The sequence below is a fragment of the Anguilla anguilla genome, chromosome 17 (assembly GCF_013347855.1).
Source record: "Anguilla anguilla isolate fAngAng1 chromosome 17, fAngAng1.pri, whole genome shotgun sequence".
In the NCBI taxonomy this organism is placed as follows: domain Eukaryota; kingdom Metazoa; phylum Chordata; class Actinopteri; order Anguilliformes; family Anguillidae; genus Anguilla; species Anguilla anguilla.
This window is the reverse complement of record NC_049217.1, coordinates 25594376-25619404: the sequence shown is the minus strand read 5'-3', so window position 1 is coordinate 25619404 and position 25029 is coordinate 25594376. Positions and strand designations below refer to the sequence as shown.

Sequence of the window (25029 nt, the reverse complement as noted above, 5' to 3'; positions counted from 1 at the left end):
AATGACAAAGATCTGGCAAGACACGTACCTGTAGACAACCAGTCCTGAACAATTCTTACTATATATGGATTCGGCTGGCTCTTGTCCTGCTCCAGCATGAGCTGAATGGGAGAAGCAAGGTCCCATGTACCAGCAAATAGAACATTTATTTCTTGACTTGAATAGCCTATATCGAATTAACAAACAACTGTGAATACATTTATATTAAACTATAAATAGGAATTTTTAAATGATAAAACACTCAAATAGTTTTCACAAGAGAGAAACACATAGTGGTGTGATAGCACGTATCAAAGGAATTCGTATAAATGCTACTGGGGAAACACGTACACCCTACTACATGGCATTTGGATTGAAACATGAGCTGAAACAACACATTCTGAAGCATGGAAGAGACATTCTGAAGCAGTGAAGAGGTGTTCTGAAACACAGAAGAGGTGTTCTGAAGCAGTGAATAGGTGTTCTGAAGCAGTAGAACAGTATTCAAAAGCAGTGATTTTGCTCAAAAGGAAAAAGACACAAAACAAATAAATTAGGGATGACAGTTGCACATTCGTTCATTGAGAATAAAATAACTCATGTAAATTGTGTCAAGCAGAACAAGAAAAAAAGAAATGAGTTTTGACATTAACAAGAGCAATACATTCATTTCATATAACCGCCCCCCCCCCCTCCTTCCCCCAAGAGAAAAGCCCATCTGCACATCTTTCAGATAAAAATGATCTGAGTGCACTTTAGAGAGCAGCCACGCTGTTACTTACCGCTGTGTGGCTCTGTGAAGCTCTACCCATCATGCCCTGGGGGTTTCCTTCCTCCTCCCTGATGATGCAACTTTTCTTCAAATTATGTAGAGCTGCAGAAACAGGAAGGCCTGCTGATTGAGGATGGGTCCCATTAAAGCCTCAGGGGGGGAAAGGAACCTCTATATTGAAACTGTTGGCCTTTGTTTAATTCCAGTACTGTCTACAAAATGAATATCTTTGTCCTGGCCACATGCTCCCAGGCACGAAACAAAGAGGCTTGTTTGTCATTGGCGTTTAAATTCATGATTAAAAGGTTACCAATCACATTAGCAAAAAGGACTGAGGTGACTCCACAGCAAACACTCAAAGAACAGTCATGATTGGTTGCATGGCATTATTCTGATAGGTCATGACCTCTTGAGGTGCATGGACATGGGTACACTATGACATCATTAAATTAATTAAATAAAGAGCCCTTGAATCATGCATACATGATTCATCCCAAATGATTGGTTAGTCCAGAGGTCAGTGCTGAGGAGGAGCCGGTCCCACAAAGCAATAGATGGCCACCAAAGTTGGATTCGTGCATTAGCAGGCTAACTATTGTAAACAGTTTTACAACAAGCTTTCTGTTTTCATGAAACAGATCTTTCATGAAACAGGCTTATTACCAAGGACAAACATCCAGAAGACAAAGCCTTCTCCACAGCAGGTTAACACAAATCAAAACCTGGCTGTGAGTTCAAATTAATAATAATGAGGTGGAGGAGGAGGAGAAGGAGAAGAAGAAGAAGGGCCTTCAAAGGAGGCTGCTGCTGTCCATGGTCCTGAAGGTCTGTCAGGCTATTGTTTAGAGAGGAAACCATATGTATATTTAGTTTCTTTACACCAGTTCTCTGTTAATTGAGACTGAAATGGGCAACCAGGTTCTGGGTTCAAGCCCAGGTTGGCCAGGATCCTCTCCTGTGTGGAGTTTGCATGTTCTCTCTGTGTTCTTCCCCTGGGTCTCCTCAGGGTGCCCTAGTTTCCTCCCACAGCCAAAGCATGCAGTCCAGGGGCTACTAATGAAAATTAGCCTCCCTGGCTAACTCTGCAATACTTACATAAATGTCATTAACATGCTTTGTCCCTACCAAATGAAATGAAATGTAATTTACCGGTGAACATGTATGGCAAAGCACACAACATCAATACATAGGTTGCTATATAGTCATTTCATGTTCTTTAGCAGTAAATCCCTATCATCCTAGGACATCTATTTACTACTAGTTTACTACAACTTAATAATGATAGATAGTTGTAATTATGAACAACATAGATTTGATTACTAAATGTCAATGTCAATGCTTCTGTCATGGTTCTGTGGTTGTCTGGTTTCCCTTTTTGGCCCTTCAGTTTTTAGTTTGGTTTGGTTCCCGTTTAGTTTGGTTCCCGTTTAATTGTATTATTGTTTTCAATTATTCTATTATTGTTTTTGGGTTGTCTCGTTTTCCCTTCCCTCTCTGTGGCCTGATTGTTCATTGTGCCCTCCTGTGTCTCGTCAGTGTCGTGTCTATTTAAGTTCCCTTCTTCCCTGACTCAGGTGCTGGATCCTTTTGTGCGTGTGTTTCGGATTGTGCTTTGGTATGTGTCCCCACGTGTCCTTCTGACTCTGTGTTTTTGTTCTGAGTGTTTTTCTACCCTGCCCGTGTTCTGGTTTTGCATTGTTTTGGTTTTTCGGGATTTTCTTTGTTTTTGTGTTTTACGAACTTTGCTTTGACTATTTGAAACTTGCCCTGCATGGCCTTGTTTTTGTATCTCCTTGGTTTTTGTTCTATTAAAAGTAAAGTTCTCGATTTTGATTTACCCTTTTGAATTTTGAGTTTTTTGACTCTGCGTTTGGGTCCACTCCCTCGCCTTACCTGCCAGCTTCTGCATTTTCGATTTTTTATTTTTGATTCATAAATCATTTTTTGTGTTTCATTTTTCTGCACACAAAAAGAAGAAGAAACTGGTCAGCTGAAAAGCTGGCCTGCGGTTCCCAGCGGCGAGATGAAGAGCAGTCATTGGGTTTTACTTTCTTTTGTCTTCATTGTTTTATTTTAGTTTGCTTTAGTTTATTGTTTTTGCTCGTAACTAGTGCGGGGGAAGGGCAAAGGTGTTTGTTTATTTGTTTTCATGTTGGTGTGGGTGCACTCTCTCTCTCCATGTGGCAACCGACAGTCCACTTCCAGAACTGCCGCATCTCCCTCCCAGGGGTATCAAACTGGCACTTCTATTCTTTAAATTCTCTCTCTCTCTTTCTGCCTCTCTCTCTTGCACTCAATGAGTCACTCACTCCAGCTCAAGCTGTCACATTCGAGGTTTGTTTGCTTCTAAACCTATTTCATGTACCTTGAGTGTGTGTGTGTGTGTGTGTGTGTGTGTTGGGGGGAGGGGGGGTGGTGGAGTAGGTTTGGTGATAAGATTCTATTGAAATGGAACTAGACTCTGTCGGGCTTCCTGACAAGGGGTGTGTAGACAGTGCTATCCGTGTTTGTCGGTTCAAACAACAAAAATACCTTTATCTGTGAAAAATAAAGACAGATCCTTGTGCACAGTGTCGTTTACAGAGATGCTGGTTACAGCAAGATACAAATCAAAAATGTATAAAGCACTCGGGTGTGTGGTTTACAATATGTCATCAACAGTTGGCTTTTATACATTTTTGATATCTTTGTCTGTATTCGTATTTGGAAAATGGACAGGTCCTGACTAACTGCTGATTGGGGGGGGGGGGGTGTGATCGTGGGGTTGGTGATCGCGGCCCCCCTGGAACAGCCTAATGAACACAACATGATAAAAAATAAATGTTTTTTTAAAAAAACTGAAAACTTTTTCTTGAGAAAACGAAAAAATGAAATGGCACACTCTGGCTCCATAATGTACTGGGCGCTCACTTTTGAGGGGAAAACTCCATGGTGATGACCTTACACGGCCCGGTCTGCGCGTGCAGCATTGTAGCACTCGCACAAAATGCGGTTTCAGCTTCGTGATCAGGAGGCTTCTGCTTTTAATTGCACAAAGCTCAATTTTCAGCTGCTAAAAGGCTGCAGATAAACACCTACCCTTCAAATAGGCTGGTGTCAACAAATGAAAGGGTATGCAATCGCTCACGTACCTCTGTGACTGTAAAACACACTGGGCACTGTGGAGGGAAGGTGGGGAGGGGGGAGAAAGAGAAAGGGAGAGAGGGAAGGGTTGACAGCAGAGAGAAGAATTAAGAGAAGAAAAAGAAGGGAAAAGATGAAAGGAAAAAGAGAGAAGGAAAGGCGGTAGAGTGGGAGGAAGGGGGAAGGTGTGGAGGAAGGGAGAGGCAGGGAAGAATATATCAGAGATAGATACAGTGGAGAGAGAGAGAGACAGAGAGACAGAGAATGTTGTTTGTATTTCATGTTGTTTGTATTCCTATTCCTGTTTCTGTGTGTACGCTTTTGGCAATATGTACAAATGTATTTCATGCCAATAAAGCATTTTGAATTTGAGAGAGAGTGTGTGTGTGTGTGAGAGAGTGAGAGAGAGAGAGAGAGAGAGAGAGAGAAAGAGAGAGACAGAGAGAGAGATGAGAGAGAGAGGGAAATAGAGAGATGAGAGAGATGAGAGGGTAAATGAGAGCAAGAGAGAAAAGGTACACCTTTCAGTCGTTATGATTGCGGAGTCACAGGAGGGCTGGGAAAGGGAGGGCCGTGCGCTGGAGTGGACGGCCCATTATCTGAAGCAGGGGCACTCCAGTGCGGCGGCTGAGTGTGGGGGGGACCCTCCCGCCCAAACACTTGTGCCTCTCACAGCGGGTCCCATGGAGGGCACTCCCTTCAGCTACAGGGCATAATTGCACATTACACAATAGCACAATGACATAATTACGCATCAACAGCGCCGCGCGGAAAACAAGGAAGAGGGACACGAACAAAACCAACACGGCTTGTTGTTTTAGCACACAGGCTGCACACACAGCTGAAATAATTTGCAGCCACTCGAAGTTTGTTGCCCCCCCAACACAGAAACGTGATCCCTGTAAACAGTGGTCACACACTGATTTCAGGAAGCCGGCTATGCGGATACTCGACATTCTTTCTGTTTCACGTTTTACATTTTACAGCCGTGCTTGTGTGTGTGTGTGTGTGTGTGTGTGTGTGTGTGAATGTGGTAAGTGCCTTACTGACAGGGCCTGTATGTCAGTTCTGATGGATTCAACTTTCAGAAAGCTTTTTCAAAAAGTTTTATGGAATGGTGAATCAGTCTCTACTACAAAGAACGGCTTCAAAACATTCTTGTTGAGCATTCGCCGTGCGGGGGTGGTCACATACACCGTTGTTATGTTTTTTTCCTCTCTTATTTTGATGTTATAGGTAAGTTATGGCTACATTTTTATGAGGGCTGATGATGTTTAAGTCATTTCAAATGCATGAAAAACCATTAAAAAGTGTTTTGTGAAAGGCTTCATTGCATTTTATACATCAGACTGATGAGGTTTTGAAATAGTCACATTTGCTGCAACATAACACTAATTGTACTAATTAAAATAGTTAATTAACAATGTTAATTTACATTCATTGTGCTCTGGTTTAATTCACAGAAGAGCATGAGTGTCAGAGTGATATGTGTTGGACATCATTCAAACTTATCTGTTTAGCATGGCTTAGATTGCACTTGTGAATTAAACATGATTCCTCATCTGGAATATGGCACTTGCAAGCAGGAAATGTGAGTTTTATTTCTGAATTAAAAAATTTTTAATCTATCATCATGGCCTCACAACAAAGCATTTCACTATGTCAGGGTATGTGAAATATATAATACATGTTTTTTTTTAATACATTGAGTTCTTCCACGATGCTTTTTTATAAGTTTTCCTACAATGTCCTTAAACTTCATTACTTTAAATTACCAGTAGCGATTGTTACATCAGCATTAGAATGTTCAGTTTAGAACATTCCAATCACATATTTGTGATCTCACACCTTAAACAGCCAATGGGCCTCCAGGTTCTCCAAGTTCTAGAGTTCTAAAGGATCTGCTTTCTGTGTTTCATCACCCTGCTGCCTCGCTGCACTGCGACTAACCTAAAATGGCCGACGTGACCTGGAGCCTTAAGCTGCAGCCACGGCCTGTTTCTGCAGTAGGCCTTCAGCTGGGGCTCTTCTGTCTGAACTCCGATGCAGTGCTATCAGACTGGGCTCCACATCACCAGAACACGCTGTGACTTTGTTGAACACACATCAGCTGCTACAGGGTGGCGGACGTTCTCCTGAGCAAACACAAGAAGCCATTACGGCCTGGACAACGTGACCTCCGTTTCCTTCAGGTTGGCTTTGGGAACGGCGAAATGTAGGGCTGTCACATCGGACATCCAGGATGTGTATGTAGCGCTGATCCTCTGGCCTTAGCTTGCCCTGGGGCCTAATTCTCCACAGATCCTGTGCAGAGATTAGAGAGTACAGAGAAGGGTTTTTACATTTAAAAAAAAAAAAAAAGGAACAGACAATTTTTAAAAAAATCACATTCACTAAAAGGCAATATCCTGACACTGCAGTGTCCCTGGCAACAGGACAGTTTTGGGGAAACAGATGAATGAAATATGTACAGTTATGGGACATCAGCAGGGTTCCTCCAGGATGTTTTGGGCAGCTTTTATGAATGTTTGACTAGCTGTCTGCTGTTAGGGGCCATCGCTCACCTCAGGCTGGGAAGAAGGTTCGGTTCTTGGCTGTACACTGTGGTCGTGTCACCAGGGAAGTATTAATGGACACGATCTTCCCCTGTCAAGCAGAGAAAAGCCTTCATTTGTCGGCTTACGTTATTGCTACAGAGTAGTTCTCAAGCATTCACATGTGTGTTCCCATCGAGGAAAGCTCACAACGATATGCCAAACTGCAGCACCAAGACAATTCTGCCTGTCTTTGAGATGCCTTTCGCGGTGGCCGTCTGTAATGACAAAAAAAGCAGGGGATGCCGGTTTCTGTTTACGGCTTAAATGGAGGGACAATTATTCATGCATGACATCTTACGATAAAGACATGTGAAAAAGTAGTGAGGGTGGTGGAGACAGATGTGAGCATTAGTTCTGCATTCGTGGGTCAGAGGTGCGGCAGTGTTAGTGCTGGTGTCAGAACAGGTTATTTACAGACGTTCTTCTTTTGAGACTGCATTCCTGTTCAGGGAGAGGAAGTGTGTAGACAGAAAGATGTAAAGAGAAAGTGAAAGAGGGAAAGAAAGAGAAACAGAATGAGGCAGCTGGACAATCTCACTGAGTGCAAAAAGCACTGGTATGGGGACACGTCATTAAACACACTCTGTGTGTGAGTGTGCTTGTGAGAATGAGAGTGTGAGTGTGAGTGTGTGTGTGTGAGTGTGAGTGTGAGTGGGAACGTATGCATGTGTGTGTACGTGTACGTGTGCATGTGCGTGTGTGTGTGTGTGTATGTGGCTCAATGAGCCAAACCTTTTATTGGCAAACTCAACACATTCAATACTCATCAATCAATCAATCCTCCCATATTCATGTAGCCCATCACATACACCTTAGTGCAACACAAAGTACTTCACAATAAATAAGTAAAAATAAATAAATTCAGAAAATTAAAAAGCATTAAACTGTAATAAAAATAAAATAAAACAAAATGCAAAAAACAGGTTAGGTTATATTAATAGTCTCTCAATAGCTGACTGCTCATTTTGTAGATGCTAAAATTAAAATTTTATAAGGAATTAATCCCACATCCAACACCCCTAGAAGACAAGAGGCTAAATTGCCCGACGAGAGCAAGGTGCTGAATGAAAAGGGCAGAAAGAAAACTAGCGGAGAAAGGAAAGGTAAAGACTCCGATACACTCACAAAACTAGAAATACCGCCTCGCGGTTGTATGCCTCCGCCAACCAGTAGCCAGTTTGGATATAAAATGTCATCACTTCATCATTTTATCCTATTAGACATTTGTGTGAAACTTTGTCATAATTAGCGTATTCATTCTTGAGTTATGGCCAAAAATGTGTTTTGTGAGGTCAATGACCTTGACCTTTGACTGCCAAAATCTAATTAGTTCAGATTTTGTGGACGTGTGTGCCAAATTTGAAGAAATTCCTTCAAGGCGTTCCTGAGATATCGCGTTCAGAGGAGAATGGGACGGACGTGAGGTCACAGTGACCTTGACCTTTGACCACCAAAATCTAATCAGTTTATCCTTGAGTCCAAGTGGACGTTTGTGCCAAATTTGAAGAAATTCCCTCAAGGCGAACCTGAGATATCGCGTTCACGAGAATCGGGACGAACGGACGGACGGATGGACGGACGGACGGATAACCCGAAAACATAATGCCTCCGGCCACGGCTGTGCCGTCGCGGAGGCATAAAAAGGGTCCTTCGGCTTGCCCATATAAGGGAACCCTTTTTACGACTGTATGGAACCCTGTATGGTAGGTGTGAAAATCGTGAGTGCTCCTAGGCTGAATCATTTTGCCTGACAAATAACCTTTGAAATAGACAGGGTTCCTCTCTGAGAGTGGTACAAAGAAACATCTTCTCGGGTGCCCCCCCCCAGCCAGACGCAGGTATTTTAATGCGTTCCCTCTCAAGCTCGCCGGATGCAACCAATCAGCGAACGTTTTGAATAGTTTGTATCGGGCGTGCTGGGGAGTAGAACACAGCAAATACCCGGATCCAGCTGGGGGTACCTGAGGACAGGTTCAGAAACCACTGCTCTACGGAGGCACAAGCCTCTGTTCAGTAGCCCCATCATGTCTGACTGAAGCGGTGACAGAATTAATCATCCCAGCTGCCCAGTCACTGCTTTTCTATGGGACAGAAGTGTTATCACAAAGGGCATTTGGACCACCGAATCCCGATGTGACCTTTGTGACAGCCGAGCCGATATCAGCCAATCAGCGCTGCGGATGATTTCCGCTGTCGAAATTTCCACTGCCTGGTAAGTGGCACTATCTCATAGTCCACTTCCTCCTCCCCCTCCTGCCCCCAGCCCTGCTGCACTGAGCACCACAGATCAAAATCAACGGTTGCACCTCTGCCAAAATGAGACAGATATGATTAAAAAAAACCTCTTCCAAAAAATGCACAAATCTATTTTTTTAGAGATGCGCAGAAGACGACAAAAGTTTGCCCCCCAAAGTAATTCAACACTTGCTTGTTTTTTTTAATTCTACAAGTCTCCAAGTGCAAATATTTAAGTCATTAGCCCCATGCAGGTGGGAAAATAAAAAACACTTTTATAGAGCCAAGCCAGTAATTACAGCGCTAATTATATAATTTACACCCTGGGTTTTAATGAAGTGCTTCCTCTCTAATGGACCTATTAAAATGACAGCGAACACACACATGTTCACAGGTGCACACACACACACACACACACACAAGTTGGGTCCCAACATATATTGTAACAAGCTTATCTACAAGAACTTGCCCATGCATGTGAGTGAGTTTTAAGAGCAGAGTTCATGTTTATCTGACAAAGAACAATGAGTTGCACATAGTTGACTTTACTCTAATGGTCTGTGTGGAAGGACCTATAACTCAGAATCCAGTGCAGCAGGCAACCAATGGACCTCATTTTTATATAAATTAAGGTGGGCAGATGTTCTTTCAGCAAATGTCTACAGTTTAAAACCATATTTTCCATGTTTACAGCTCTTCTTTAACTGTTATTATAAATGAAAGTGATTACACATACCTTCAGTTGAAAAAGAACTTTGGGTATAATAGGCTTGCTAGCTCCTGCGTCACCCTCCCCCCCTTGCACATTATGTTTTCCACTGTGTACCTATGCCATGCTCACGAACAGGCATTGATCCCGAAACACAGGAAACATTCAGTCCGGCTCGCTGAGAGAGACCGTACGCTCACAGGCGCTCATTTGGGTTTGCTTAGGTGTTGAGTCGGTCCAGTGAGAGCTACTCTCAGGGGCGTCATTGTAAAGCTAATTAAGGTATATAAGGTCCAACACACCTGATTTCTGAAAGAGCTGCAGAGAGGAAACACTGCTTTATTTTCTCTCTATTGCAGGTCACATGACTGGAGAGAAGGCCATGTTCACAAGTTCTCTTTGAAGCCAAGGTTAAGAAATTCACCAGATAATTTGAAAACGTTTTTAATGGAAATTTGATATGGAGAGACAGTAGGTCTATTTCTTTAGTCTAATTATCACCTCCCCCCTCTCAGGCATGGGTCCCTCTTTGTTTTATATCCACTCTCATCTCTCGCTCTCTTTCTCTCTCACTGTCCCCACAAATTTCATCCTTTTCTCTTTGTTTTTTTTTGTTTTGTTCTTGCGTTTCAAATCCCTGCTTACATGCCCGGGGGGGTGGGGGGTGGGCACGCTTGTTACGTTTCGGGGATGTAGAGGAATGCATTCAGCTGATGTACAGAACACCCATCGAAATAATGGAAACACTTCCACTGCCAGACAGCTGTCCCCCCTCATTATCTTTACAATAGAATTAAGATGGCCGCCTACCATTATCTTTGCATTAGAATTAAGATGGCCGCCTCCCATTATCGTCGCATTGGAGTCAAGATGGCCGCCTCTCATTATCTTTGCGTCAAATCGGAGATGGCCTCTTCCCAGCCGTTTCTCAGATAAATATTGGAAGAATCTATACTTTTTTCACTTCAAAAAAAAAAAAAGGTTTTGCCACCCCTATAGCGAGAGTTCTGATATTAGTCATTTCACAGTCCGTTGTTGGGCTCAAAGATTTCTACTCCACTGAAGCATAGTGAGTACAAAGATCATGAATATGTATTAACCTCTGATGGCACTCCAATGTATGTGACTTTTCTGACTGTACGGTAAGTATCATTTTTAACTATGAAGAGGAAAATAGCACCTCCATTACATTATTATGTGTGTGAGGGCATTTCTTTTTTCAGCAATGGAAAGCCACTGCACGTCAAAATAAAGGAGTTTCAAATAAGAAATTTGAGAAAAAGGGAAAAAATGAAATAAAACAAAAGCCACAAAAATTTAAGTCCAGTTTCCATCTGACCTATAAGACCCTGGCGAGCGTTCAACAGCAGCGCTGAGTGAGGGGGGGGGGGGGGGGGGGGGGGGGGGCGAGGGTGTAGAGGTGCACCTGAGACACCTGTGCTGGTGGGTGGTACTCATGGAGGGCTCAGTCTGAGAGATCGCCCCGCCCCCCGCCCCCCAAAACAGCCAAAACAAAGGAGCCATCCCCAGCTATGTAAAGATTTGTGTTCAGGGTTGCCACACTTGCACCCGGTCTATTCTCCAGGCTTTTTGTTCAGGTAGACGAAGGAGGCCACTTTCCTTCTTTGCCTTCTGTTTCTGTTTGGTATGCCAATGCAAACATTACCAATGATTTATCCAATTCTATTGGTCGAGATAACAACAAGCTGCATTCAGTGGTAATAATATTCAGCAATCTCTCGATGGTGAATCAAGGTCTGGGCGAACTAAAAAAAAATGCTCAATAGGAACTATTGCATCACTCCTTCTGGTTTTTGACACGTGAAAATGTAGGGCCCCAAAAATTGTACTTTCCAAATACTATATATACACATATGCACAGACACACATTCACACAAATAGACTATGAATGTTCCCATTCAATGCATTACCTTTTCTTTTCTTGATCTGAAGTGACAGTGTTGCACTCAAATGGCCCATCCATTAAATAATAATCACCCAATTAAAGAGAGCTAAGAGGATCTGAGCATTAACAGCAATAATGTGATAATGTGAAGAAAATGAAATAAATACTTCCAATTATGCCATCATTTTTATCATCTAACTTTATTATCGGCTTCTAATTATCTCTGTAAAATATGGCACTGTGCCTTTCAAGATATTTAAAGGGAGGTAAAGTGCACTCACAGTGTTCATTTATATAATGTGTCGATGTGTCTAATTCAGAACTGCAGCCGTAAAACGTTATTTGTTTTATTTGGCTGAAAGAGCCGGATATTTGAAAATGGTGTGCGTAAAAGCTTTATCTGTCATTACCGATAACGGAGCGGAGGAAAACGAGTTCACTCACTTTAATGCACAGCTTACAAAACGAAAGGTTTTAAATGTGAATGAAAGACTTCCACACGTATTAGAGCCATGGACTACAGCCTGCTCATCCTACATAAAACTCCTTCTTATCTTTTTTTTCTTCCCCCCCGCCCAACACTGCCCTCCAATTTGCGGCATTGTTCGGTCAGTTCATGGGCTGCCCTCTCAAACAGACAGCTTTTATTTTTTTCATGCAATTAAATGAATTTTGATCGTTGGGAGCATCAGTCCTTCATGTCTCAGTGACACTGGCCAGCCGGTTGCTCGGCATATATTTTAAGGCTTTTATAAACCAGATCCATTCCTGAGAGCGTTCTGTCCCTGAACATGGAGAGCGTGAAGCTATTGCGGCAGAGCTGCCCATTTTTATCTCTGTAGGGATACAGAATCCTGGGAATGTTCTCTCGAGATGCTAAGCAACCACGGAATGTTCTCTCAGGACTGCTAGGCAACCCCAGATTGTTCATTTCAAGTCCTACGCAGCTGCGGGATGCAAAATATAAGCGAGCATGCAATGTTCCAAGAACCCTAAAAACAACCCTGTGGATTCGTTGTGTTCACCCATAAGCACTAAGCAACTGAGAAATATCCTTTAAGATTTAACCTAGTGACTGATAGATAGATTGATAGGTTGTTTGTTGATTTAACCTAGTGACTGATAGATAGATTGATAGGTTGTTTGTTGATTTAACCTAGTGACTGATAGATAGATTGATAGGTTGTTTGTTGATTTAACCTAGTGACTGATAGATAGATTGATAGGTTGTTTGTCGATCGTGTATTGACTGATTATTTTGCATGGTGACCATGTCCTAAAATTTATTGCCCAGAAAAAAAAGAAAGGGGGGGGGGGGGGGCAGTAAGGACACAAAGAACACAGAAGTGGTTGTAGGGGGGTTGTAGATGTTAATGAGCCTAGTTCAGTTACTAATTCGGTTAATTCAGCCTAACTGATCACCGTCCCTACACTGCTCCCAAATGTAACAGCAGCCCTGTGGGTGGAGAACACATTCAAATAATCACAGAATTATTGGAAACAGGGTACAAGGGGGGGGGGGGGGGGGGACTAACCAGAAACTAAACTGGTGCAGACAAATGGGCCTCTTTCACAAACAAAAGTCCAGAAATAAATGAACACCCCAAAAACAGATAAGCAGACATTAATAAATCAAGTTTTATGTCCGGGAGAACAAATAGCAAATACTGTAAAAAAAAAAAAAAAAAAGGATGGATTTACCAATTTAAGGCCAGTTCAGCGAGCTCACGCTGCTGCAGTGTTAGAGAGAGCAGGGCCAGCCACAGGAGGAGGAGGACACAAATCCAGGCTTCTGTTTAGAGAAGAGAAACAAACAGGCAACCACAGACAACCAACAGGACAGGCACCCCCAACCTGGGGTTCCCAATCCATGACACTGTACCCGGGGGGTGGCCATTAAACAGAAAAACTATTTGGTCTTTTAAAAAAAAATTTTTTTTTAAATAATGTTTTGTTTGAATGTTAATGAATCATAAATGACATTTTCATGCTTTTAAAATGTCAACTTAGTCAAATTAAACCAGATTCCATGATTAAATATTTTATTCAACTGAGTCGCTACTTGTCATTATGTAGAGCCGTAATGGCGTCGCAATTCAAACGTGCGTCACCATACTATTGTGCTGAACAGTCACTGTACTTCAGTCTGCAGTGGGTGTTTAATTTAGTCACTCTTAACCGTCGTACTGATGCAGGGTCCACAGCCCAAGGGTTTCCAGTTTTAATGTGGATTTGTCAAGCCTCTCCTAGAATAAAGTAATTAAACAGTTTATACACTCCAGGAACAAAAAAAAACATTTCAAATTTCAACAATGCGGAAGTTCAGACATTTGTGAAGAATGCACACAGCAGCCCTTCAGAGGAGATAACTGTAAAAAGCGTTGACCCGTTCCGTCGTGTTGCAGGCAAGTGAACTGGTCACATTTCATACGGCGCCTCCGCATGGAACACAAGCAGTGCCACGAACACGATGGCGCTACGCTATAAAGCACGTAAACAAGTAAAATGCTTTCCGATTGCCGCCGAAGAACGATGCAGCATAGCCTTCGTTAAAAAAAACGAAACCATTCACGACGTTAAAAACATGACGGATCGCTCCCTGTGTATCGCAAAGCCGATATTAAGTGCAACCTTCATTTGTATCAGCTTTTGTGCAGCCATAGTAATTAATGTGTTATGTATGCTTCATACACACTTTCAGCTAAACCAAATATGAAGGATGACCGATTCACTTAAAAGCAGGGGGGCGAACCGGTGGTTCGCTCGATTTACTTTCGGAAAAGGGAGAAGAGGAGCGGAAACCAGCCGAAGCTCTTGTCACAAGCTGTGGACTATTTTGAATCAGGTGAATTTTTGGTTTTGGATTTTTTTTCTCTCTGAAAATCAAATTTTATGGTACACCAATAATACAAAAACAAAGCACAGAGCACAGAGTGCATGTGGGTTGCTTTTAGATGGAGGTGAAACCAAGGTCACTACCAATACCAAAGGCAATCCAAATATCTGAGGACCCACATGTGGACCCACTTTTTAAAACATGAAGTACAGAAGTACAGTTTCATAAGTACAAAACACACATGCAGCGAGCCACACACATACACTGACACACACAAAATACTCCATGAATGTGCGAGATTTTCACTTCATTCATTTTATTTTTTTATCATTTTAAAATAATTCCATCAAGAAACCGGAACACAAACTACATGTTTATACACAATGAGGAAGTCCTGCACCATCTGCATGTCTGTCTGCCTGTGTGTCCGTCACACTGGGCCTTACACAAAATATACAGTGTATGAACACACACAGTAGCACAACAGCAGCACCGCGTGTTTGTTTGTTGACAGGCGGCTGGCACTGACTGTGAGGAGGGCTGAACCGAACAGAAGCCATGCCTATTATACAGGTAAGCACACACCTGGTCTTCCATGAATACTGCCCTGCTCCAGCCCTGCCACGGACTCCCGGCCCAGAATCTGTGCTCTTCCTCTCTACACGCAGTCCTGCTTACCCTCCTCTTCCCCCTCGGTCTACTCTTCCACTTCATACCAGGGACCCCCGAAAGGGCAGAGGAGGAAGGGCGTAGGGATATTCAGGACCAGTGGGCTTCTTTTTCTTCTTCTGCCTCTCTCTCTATCTCTATTCTCTCACACAAATTCCTCAGTAGTCCTCTTTCTCTCCCCCCCCCCCCTCTCTCTCTCTCCATATTTTTCATTTCCTTCTGAGTGCACTTTCTTCAGTGAATATTCTTTCATTTTTAAAAATGTGCAAATGCCCACCTCTGTGTGTTTTTGTGGTGTGTGTGGTTTGGTCCCATCTCCGCATACTGTATATGTGTGTTCATAGATCACAGATGGCAGAACGACTAAGTTGTGTTTGGATGTTTGTCACATTTTTGTTTGTTTGTTTGTTTTTTTAAAACTGAAAGACAATAAAATACAAAATGATAGGAAAAATTACTGAAATTAATAACAGTGGCACAAAACGTTTGAACTCCTTAACAAAAATGTCTTATCCACAGCAGAACATCCGAAGAAAACGGGACAAACAACTGCAAAGCTGACGTTATACAGCTAGCATGTTCGTATGGCAGCACCAGGGTTTTGCTCAATCGCATTTAAAAACAAGCCGTCTCAGGAGCAGAGTGACAAGCCTAATGAGGGTGGCGCTCCGTCGACAAACCAAAGCGAAGCAGCTACTGTCGCTAACTAGCAAAGCAAACCCGTTTCTTGTCATCGAAGTTGTCGAAATGTCAAGGCTTCTATAAAAATACACATCGATCGACTGGTTTAAATAAATGTCCCATTTTGACATGCGCAGTTATTTTTTAGCATGTTTGATACAGGCTCATCAGCCTACTCCACGGATGACGAATTGCACATCCGATATGGCACTCTATCATATCCTGCAAAGCTGTATTCATTGATTTTGAATGTGGGCCAAATGCGATAATCAAACATTATCATTTTAACGGTGAGCCGATAAGCAAATATAGGTCAAAAGCGCAAATCAGATTTGTTCGTGCGTGCATGTGTTTGCACTTGTGTGCATTCCAGAGATAAAAGAGAACTAATTCAGTCCAAGCTGCTGTGATCCCATAACACAGAGCCTACTGAGCATGTGCCAAATAATCCCCCCCTGAGCCCCACCCCCCCACCCCCAAGAGATACAATGTTCACCACCCAAAATAACAATGTACATGCAATATACACTATTTACATATTTACCATATTTAAATGAACACTGAGCAAATAGTTGTACAACGCCATTCCATTCATCTGGTTTTGTTTTGACACAACAACAAAAAAAAGCTTGTGATTTAAAAAGCACTATCTAGCTCAAGTCCTAGATTCATACCACCGTTGCCTTGTAATGTTTGACGTTTAAAATAATGGCTTACATTGTGATACCCCACATAACACACGCTGAAAATCCACATAATGCATGAAAAAAAGGACATATAATGCATTATGCATTCCAGAGATGTAAATGCATATATCAGTCCACAGCTGGGAGATACCACTTTACTTTGAGAGCACAAAGAGTTGTCATCAAAGGCTCCATGAAGCCTTTTGAATGAGTTACAGTATGAGTACATTAACATATATAATGCATTCGAATAAAATCCTACGAAGGCAATAAGGTTTTTTGTGTGTGTGTGTGTGTGTGTGTGTGTGTATGCTTCATATGAAGCTTGCTCCCTTTCACAGATACAATGGATGCGTAACATACGTAGTATCTGCTTCGTCTCAGTTAGGCTTCAGCTGACAGCACAGGCTAACCACGTCAGAGAAAATCTACTCTCGAACAAACAGAGTAAGAATCTACTCTAAAACAAATGGGACGTGCGGCAATATACTTTATAAACAACAAGACTGGTTTTCGTTTTTCCTCAAGACCAACTGAACACTTGGTAGTCTACACAAAAACTAAAAGAAAGTGGGGAATCCTCTACTGTAGAACACATAAGAGTCTACCCTATCGTCAATTGAGCACGTGGCATTCCTAGGACTAGAACATCTTTCCTAGGACTAGCAAAGTACTAAAAGCTAAATCAATTAAGCCTCCACTAAAAGACTCAATCAGTAAAATTCAGTTATCTCATCCAGTATTCAATATCACTCAAGTTTTATACAGCTAGCTCATTCTGTAGCCGGCAAGCAACACAACAAGCTAAGCGTATAACACTGAAGGAGATTGAACATAGGATGAGATAACTGAATTTTACAAATTGAAAAATTTAGTGGAGTCTTTTTTTTTTTTTTACTGATTGAGCTTTTAGACGTTTCTTTATTGAGCCACTGAGCGCTCTGTCTAAAAAGGTGGGGGAGGGGTTCACAGTTGTGCATATGACAATATAGTGGCAACAGGCATCTGTGTGTGTGTGTGTGTGTGTGTGTACACATATACAGAAAAGAGCAAAGGCTGCACTACACTTACACTATTATTTACTAGCAAATAATCTTAAACACAAAACACAATAAGAAGTCTGACTGTGGGAAGTTCAGTACAATCAGGAAGCGAGCGCGCAGTTTCGCCGCTGTTCTGCGTGAAACCACGTAACCCTGAACTGGCGCACGGCGAGCTCTTCCCCACACCCCGGCCGCTCACCCTGACCGTGCGAGGAAGAGGAACACTCCCCCTCACCTTCGTCTCGGATCGGTTCTTCATCCCTCCTTTTTCTCTTCCACCTGCCTTCTCTCACGGCCAGCTCATATTCTGCAGAACGTACTCTTCCTCCTGCTCTAGTCATAAAATATCTATCGCCTGAAAATGATCCTGACATACCACAACAACCACAATAACGGCGACAGGCACAACACCAATAGCAATAATAATAATAATAATAATAATTCCAGGCTTTCACCTCTACATTTACGCAGTAAAAACAACCATCAGGAAAAAAAAAGAAAGAAAAAAAAAACACATTTCCGACAAACTTTGCGTCGACGAGCTTTTATCATAGATATTTTGTGGTTGCTTCGTTCAGCCCATGGGGCCCTCATGCTCTGGCAGCCCTTGGACCGCGCGGGATGACCCCGGAGGTTCTTGGAATGTAGAAGGCCCTGGCATTCCGACGAATTGGTCGAGAGTACCAGCCGGGCCCTGTCTGCCATCGAGTCGCTGAGTCAGAACCCGGGCCTGACAGCGCCTGCGGGGGAGCCCAGCACGCCTCCGGTCCGGCTAAATGGGTCAGCGGAGATATTATCTTGTGCTTCCTTTTTGTCGCTTTCCCATTTCAAATCAGATCAAGGAACTGCACGCTCATGTTAAACATTTCCGCGCGTCCAGGTCCATCGCCGCTCTTGTTTGGCTTTTGATCTTTTTCATCAGTCAGTGTGTGTGTGTGTGTGCGTGTGTGTGTGCACCAAACACCCGCTTGATACATAACACACCCTGCAGGCTAAAGCGAAGACGTTGTTTTTTTCTGTTGTTTTTTTCCCAAGGTTGCCGTGTTTTTAAAAACATTTTGATCATTTTGTACGGACTCATCTTTATTCTTTTCATTTAGAATTTTTTTTGCGAACATGCCAAATTTTCAGTCTCTCCCTACAAGACAATCAGGTGTGAGTGTGTTGTGAGGTGTGAATGCAATACTATGGCAGGGTTGAACATAGTGAACACAGCTGCCATTTGCCGTCAATAACATGTCATGTCATTAAGGTGATGCAGGTAAGGTTGTTGCTATGGCATCGCCGTTAATCTTAACACCTGACTATATGCAGTCTTAAGGATGTCGACCGTTTGCCGCAACGAAACAATTGCTTAAATACCGCCAATCAAGTCACTGTATCACAAGATACCGACGGTATAGGATACCATTCAATAGATTATTGTATGTTTCTACTAATACTTCATGTAAACTATCAAAAATGAAATTGACAAAGATCACATATAGGGATTTTAAAGTTGCCGCAGCAGCAGAGTGTGCCTTGATTGGAGCGATAAGACTTGCCTTTGCTCTGGTGCCATCGACTGGACCTTGTTTTGTCACAGATGGCCACATGTTAAAATATTCATGTTCAACTCAACGGATCTGACAGATTTCCGTGGTCGGTGTTTCCTCCTTCGCATCCGAGGGAAAAGGAAATAAAAACGGAGCATGACGTGTTTATTTGGATCGGCTCGTTGGCAAGGTTACGGAAAGGAACAGTGGCTCGCCTGTTGGATGTGTTTTATGTGCACGTACCAGGCTGTCAGTCACAAAGAGGGAGCAATAGGACCCGGCAGGCTGAAACGATCTGCCCCGCCCCCCTGGTCTGTCATCGTACGATCTCACTGTAAGACGGGGAGGGGGGGCGAGATGGGCTGGTCCCCGGTCAGCACCCTTTCTGCCCCAAACTCTGACCCCCGCCCCCCCCGCCCCCCCCAGCACAGACGTATCACTGTCAGGGGCAGCCCCTGAAAGTAAGCAAGTGACAGAAGTTCCCCTGCTTACACAGTGCCTCCCCCGCCATCTCTTCTTTCCTGGTCCTTTTCCAGCTCTATCAATCTCAGAAGTTGCTCTCCACACTCTGGGCCCTGTTCTCCAGGGAGAGGGTCTCCGTGAGGGTGCTGCAGCTGCTGACAGTGTCGTGTGGCAGGGCAGCGAACAGCAGGCCACCCTTGCCCGTGCCATTCTGGCACGCGGCCACCGGGTGGCGACGCTCCTGGCGGCCGCAGCCGGGCGGAGCCAGGAGAGGGGCGGGGTCCGGGAGCTGGTGGTGCGTCACCACGCTGCCGCTCTTCATGTGGGCCGTCTGGCTGTGGGTGTGTCTGTACTCCTCGTCGATGTCCTTTCCCAGCTTCCACCGCTTCCACTTCTTCAGCAACTCTGACTGCACCTGAGTGAGAGACAGAGAAAGAAATGGAGAGGGAGGAGAGAGAAAGCAATGGAGAGAGAGGAGAGAGTGTAATGGTGGAGAGTGAGTGGAGAGAGAAGGAGAGCAGCGAGAGAGAAGAGAGAGAGGTTAGGACACACCCATCTGAAATTTACTCACATCCTGCTGGCACAACCACAGACACTACAGGCATAAATAATCCTAAGGGGGAACTCACCTCCTTGTTGACAAAACAGTACAGGATAGCCACCAGCAGACCCTGTAGTAAAAGACACTACAATCAGAATCCCTCTGCTTTTTGTTTCTGCCGATCTGTGCATCTGTGCCTCCCTCGGCTGTGTGTGTGTGTGTGTGTGTGTGTGTATCCTGGCTCTCTGTGTGTCTGTGTGTTTTGTGTCCTCAGTGTGTGTGTGTGTCTCCTGGCTCTCTGTGTGTCTGTGTGTTTTGTGTCCTCAGTGTGTCTGTGTCTCTTGGCTCTCTGTGTGTCTGTGTGTCTCCTGGCTCTCTGTGTGTCTGTGTGTCTCCTGGCTCTGTGTGTGTCTGTGTGTTTTGTGTCCTCAGTGTGTCTGTGTGTCTCCTGGCTCTCTGTGTGTCTGTGTGTTTTGTGTCGTCAGTGTGTATGTGTGTATCCTGGCTCTCTGTGTGTCTGTGTGTTTTGTGTCCTCAGTGTGTCTGTGTGTCTTCTGGCTCTCTGTGTGTCTGTGTGTTTCGTGTCCTCAGTGTGTCTGTGTGTCTCCTGGCTCTCTGTGTGTCTGTGTGTTTTGTGTCCTCAGTGTGTCTGTGTCTCCTGGCTCTCTGTGCGTCTGTGTGTTTTGTGTCCTCAGTGTGTCTGTGTGTCTTCTGGCTCTCTGTGTGTCTGTGCGTGGTGGAGCAGACCTGGAAGGAGTTGAGCAGAAGGTCACAGAAGAGCTTTGTGAGGCGTAGGGATCCGCTTGGGGCCTGTTCGTCAATCACAAACGCAAACAGGATACAGTGGATTCCCAGCAGTGGGATCAGAGTGAGAGTGGACTTAGCCAATCTGGAGAGAGAGAGAGAGAGAGAGAGAGAGAGAGAGATGGTGAGGGGGAGGAGAGAGAGAGAGGGAGAGAGAGACAGTGAGGGGGAGGAGAGAGGGAGAGAGAGAAAGAGTGATTGTAAGTTGAGTGGGAAAGACGCAAGAGAAAGGCAAGGCAAGAAGAAAAAAAAATAAAGAGGGGGTAAGAATAAGAAGAAGAGAGTGTTTTTTTTTTGGAAGAGAGATCAAGAGAGGGACTGAATGCAACAGAGGGAGCAGAAGCGAAAGAGAAAGAGTGGCTTGACAGAGGCCTGAGGGGTGACGCTGGAGAGGAGGATCAGGTCACAGGAGGACAGCAGGCACTACATGATTCCCTGTCTGCGTGCTGCGGGGGCAACGCGTGCAGCAGGGGGCAGCGCTCACCTGAATTTGTAGTCTGTGTACCTCATCTGGTGCGCCCTGAGCTTGGACATAAGGATCTTAATTACCCTTATAAAAATGAAGAAGTTGATCTGAGAGAGAGCGCGAGAGAGAGAGAGAGAGAGAGAGAGAGAGACGCATTATAATATGGCCTAACAGCCAGCAGCCCAACCAGCTGACACTCACACATCTTGTGCGTAAGCTCAACATTGAGATAGTGGCCTCCCGACGGCATCGTTTTAGATGGAGACAGTCTGTATATTTTGTCGTTACAAAACACAGAAAGGAAGAAGAGACTCTTTAATTCGCCCCCCCTGCCACCTCTCTCACTCCCTCTCGGCAGTCGATATGTGGTACGGAGATGTTTCCGTGCGCTTCTGAGCTCCCACATGCATGCACGTAATCAGGGCCATACCCAAGGATCACTTCCACAGAGACCTGATAGGTAATAACAGTAATAATAAAAATAACAATAATTAATCTTCATCAGCATCATGGCTGCTGATGCAGTGTTCACTATTGCTATTATGTGCTGAGTATACTTCCGTATACATTTAAGAGCTTTGAAAGCAAAGAGTACTAAACTTCGAGGGCAAGAAGGGGCGAGGGAGTGGGCGTGGGGGCAGCGGTGAAAGGGATCACGTCTCCAGACAGACAAGCAGAACTTTATACCAGATGAAAAGACGGAGAAGAAAGATTTAAAGATTTTTTTTCCCCCCACTAAGGTACGCAGACTTCGCAGAGGCTATGAAATGCATCCTTCGCAAAAAGTCTCACTTTACATACTTAACGTACAGTTTATAGATATATGTTTATGTGCGCTCTGACTGTGATGTGAAGCCACCAGTCAAAGGCCTCTGACAGCGGCATTAATTAGAGGTCACGGGGGGAGGGGGGGGGGGGGGGGGGGGGGGGGACTGGCCGTTGTGTAACCCGGTGTTGCAGGGAGCACGTAGGCCCGAGGACAAGGGACGGAACACGGCGAGATAACCCCGCCAGCTCACCTCCGCCGTCCGCCACGTACACGAGCATTTAATTTATGCGCCGTCGCCGCGGCGATACTCAGGGAGGGGGGGAGGCGGCCAGACGCAGACAGAAAGCTTGCGCTTTGTTTTTAATGTGATCTGGGAGAAAGGGAACGCTAGATAGTTTCTTCCATTATTATATTTTACTGTAATGGCACTTTTTTTTGTAATCTTCTTCCTGTCTTTACATTATTTTTGCTTTAAAACAAGCCAACACAAAGGGTGGTAAAAAATATCATCATATATACATACAGTTAAATGGTAAATGGACTGCATTTATATAGCGCTTTTATCCAAAAGCACTTTACAATTGATGCCAATTGATCCCTGATGCAGTTCAGTCTGAGAGAGAGGGAGGAGTCTGCTGAGGCTCTCACCAGGACCACCAGCAGTATGGGGCAGCGGATGATCCACCAGTATCCCATGTTGATGTTCCGTTCCCAGCACCTGGAGAGCAAACAGAAGCTGCTTCACCAGCCAATACGGCAAAGAGAAGAACACAGGCTCTGCTTCACCAGCCAATACGGCAAAGAGAAGAACACAGGCTCCTCTTCACCAGCCAATACGGCAAAGAGAAGAACACAGGCTCTGCTTCACCAGCCAATACGGTAAAGAGAAGAACACGGGCTCTGCTTCACCAGCCAATACGGCAAAGAGAAGAACACAGGCTCTGCTTCACCAGCCAATACGGCAAAGAGAAGAACACAGGCTCTGCTTCACCAGCCAATACGGTAAACAGAAGAACACAGGCTCTTCTTCACCAGCCAATACGGTAAAGAGAAGACCACGGGCTCTGCTTCACCAGCCAATACGGTAAAGAGAAGACCATGGGCTCTGCTTCACCAGCCAATACGGTAAAGAGGAACACAGATGCTGCTTCTGCACTTGGTGGTAGGGGAGGTGAAAGGACATAGACACGGCTTTGGTGGTCAGTGATAATACACACATTAGGCAGTCTTTTTCTGCAGACAGTCTTTATCAACTTTTCATTGCCAGCATTTTAAATATGCTTTATCCCTTGCCCCTGTCACCGTCACACCCATAGTAGACATCTTCAAATGGGCCTTTTATTGAAGAACAAATCCACATATATATATATGACAATTGCTTTAGCATGGCAGAATATATCTGTACTGCTTTTGTCCAACTGAATTACCAGCTGCATGACGTATAACGTGTGCCATTTGTATATATACAGTACATGTTATAAAAAGCCTAGCGCTTGTTCGCCATAAAGGGTCTGGCTGACGGCCGTAATTTTTCCAGTAATTCGACATGAATTTAGAAGCAGTACAATGGCCTTTGCGTTTTCACCATGTTCGGTTTCCAAGAAATTACAGGCAACATTAGCATATCATATCTCATGCTAAATCACCCATGACTGGCATCAGAGCTCCTGTTACACATAACTTCCATCTATTACTTATATTATTATGTTTGGACTTCAAAGAATAGTTGACCTGAAAACTGGGACATGGAAAATAGCATATTTATTCAGCGCTAAATCGTTATTGGAAGATTTTACATGAACCTTCATCTCATAGCTGTTGACATGCTATTTTACAGCATTAGCAGCAGCAGCCATAATAAAAAAAATCACCGCTATGTCCACTGTACCAACGTAAACTCCTAAATCTTTCGTCTAGAGCTGGGAGGATTTATAGGCAGTTTGACTCCAGTCAGTTTTTAAAAATATAAAAATACAGAAGTCGATGACTAAGAGCCCCATGATCACCGTAGCTACTGGGATTCAGCAGGCCAGGGCAAATGCCACATTACATCATAGTATTATAAGCAAAGCAGGCACGTATCCGTGGCAACTCATCAGCCTGCACACATTATCCGTGCATAAAATAGGGATGCTCACTCAATCACAACACTTACTCCTCGTTTTCATACAGGTATTTCACCGTCACCCATGGCAACAGGAATATCAGCGGAGTACCTGTGAGACAGAAGAGACACTGGGACACTGGCACGAGACCAATCACGTCCTTCCATCCCTCTCTCCCTTCTTCTCCTCATTCAGGGCCATTTTCCCCCACCCCTTTCCTCTGCCCTCTTTCAGAGCTAGTGTAACCATTCTACTTTTCATCTCCTACTCTCCCCATCACTCTCTCCTGATCAGTGGCAAGTTTCTATTGCTCCTGCCTCTGAATCAGTAAGTGTATGTACACACACATGCACACACACTCACACACACAGACGTGCGCGTGCACACACACACACGTACACACACGCAGACACACACATGAACGCACACACACACACACACTCACTCTCATACAAATGCGCACAAACACACATACAAATACACGCACGCACACACACACGCAGACACATACAAACACACACTCACACACACACAGATAAGCACACACACATGCACACATAGTCACATACAAACACACACACATGCACGCACACACACACACATGCACACACACTGACCCCAGCCTATGCACAAGTAGATGTTGAAGTAGTTCCTCTCATTGAAGACAGCCACCACAAGCAGGTTGTGCAAGTAGATGCCCTCCACCAACAGCCAATAGTTGTTGGCCATGACGCCGTACTGCATCAGCACCACGGCAACACGGCATCCAATGGCCGTCTGGAAGAAAGACGCAAACGCAAAGGAAACAAGGATAAGGTGGGGGTCTAAAGGAGGAGCTCTGCCATCACTGTCAATTCTGTGCATCACGCCAGTGCTCTCTCGCTCCCCCTGCTGGCCGGACTCTCTGCGGGAGCTCAGTAGACCGCGGGAGCTCGGCACACCTTGTTGCTGCTCAGCTGCTCCACCTCGTAGTCCGGGGCGATGTCCTGCATGATGTTCAGCGAGGGCATGTCCAGCAGCGCGTCTTTGACCAGGATGGACAGCGCCAGCAGGATGAAGGAGGCGAACAGGTTCATGTGGATGTTGTTCCGCATGCAGTGGAGTTTCCTGT

General features: G+C 44.4%; 1 protein-coding gene across 3 annotated transcripts in view; it reads right to left on the bottom strand.

The window, feature by feature from the left end:
• Window positions 1-14456: 14456 nt before the first annotated feature.
• The window catches only part of LOC118217383 (glucagon receptor-like), a 45664-nt gene continuing 35091 nt past the window's right edge, over window positions 14457-25029 (bottom strand). For all 3 annotated transcript variants that reach the window (XM_035399340.1, XM_035399342.1, XM_035399341.1), the window contains exons 7-14: window positions 24860-25025; window positions 24536-24695; window positions 23969-24029; window positions 22462-22531; window positions 21063-21151; window positions 20522-20663; window positions 19863-19904; window positions 14457-19648 (exon numbers count right to left, since the gene is read on the bottom strand). In XM_035399340.1, coding sequence (XP_035255231.1) covers window positions 19319-19648; window positions 19863-19904; window positions 20522-20663; window positions 21063-21151; window positions 22462-22531; window positions 23969-24029; window positions 24536-24695; window positions 24860-25025 — 1060 coding nt within the window. In that variant the 3' untranslated portion in view covers window positions 14457-19318. The remainder of the gene's footprint in view (window positions 19649-19862; window positions 19905-20521; window positions 20664-21062; window positions 21152-22461; window positions 22532-23968; window positions 24030-24535; window positions 24696-24859; window positions 25026-25029) is intronic.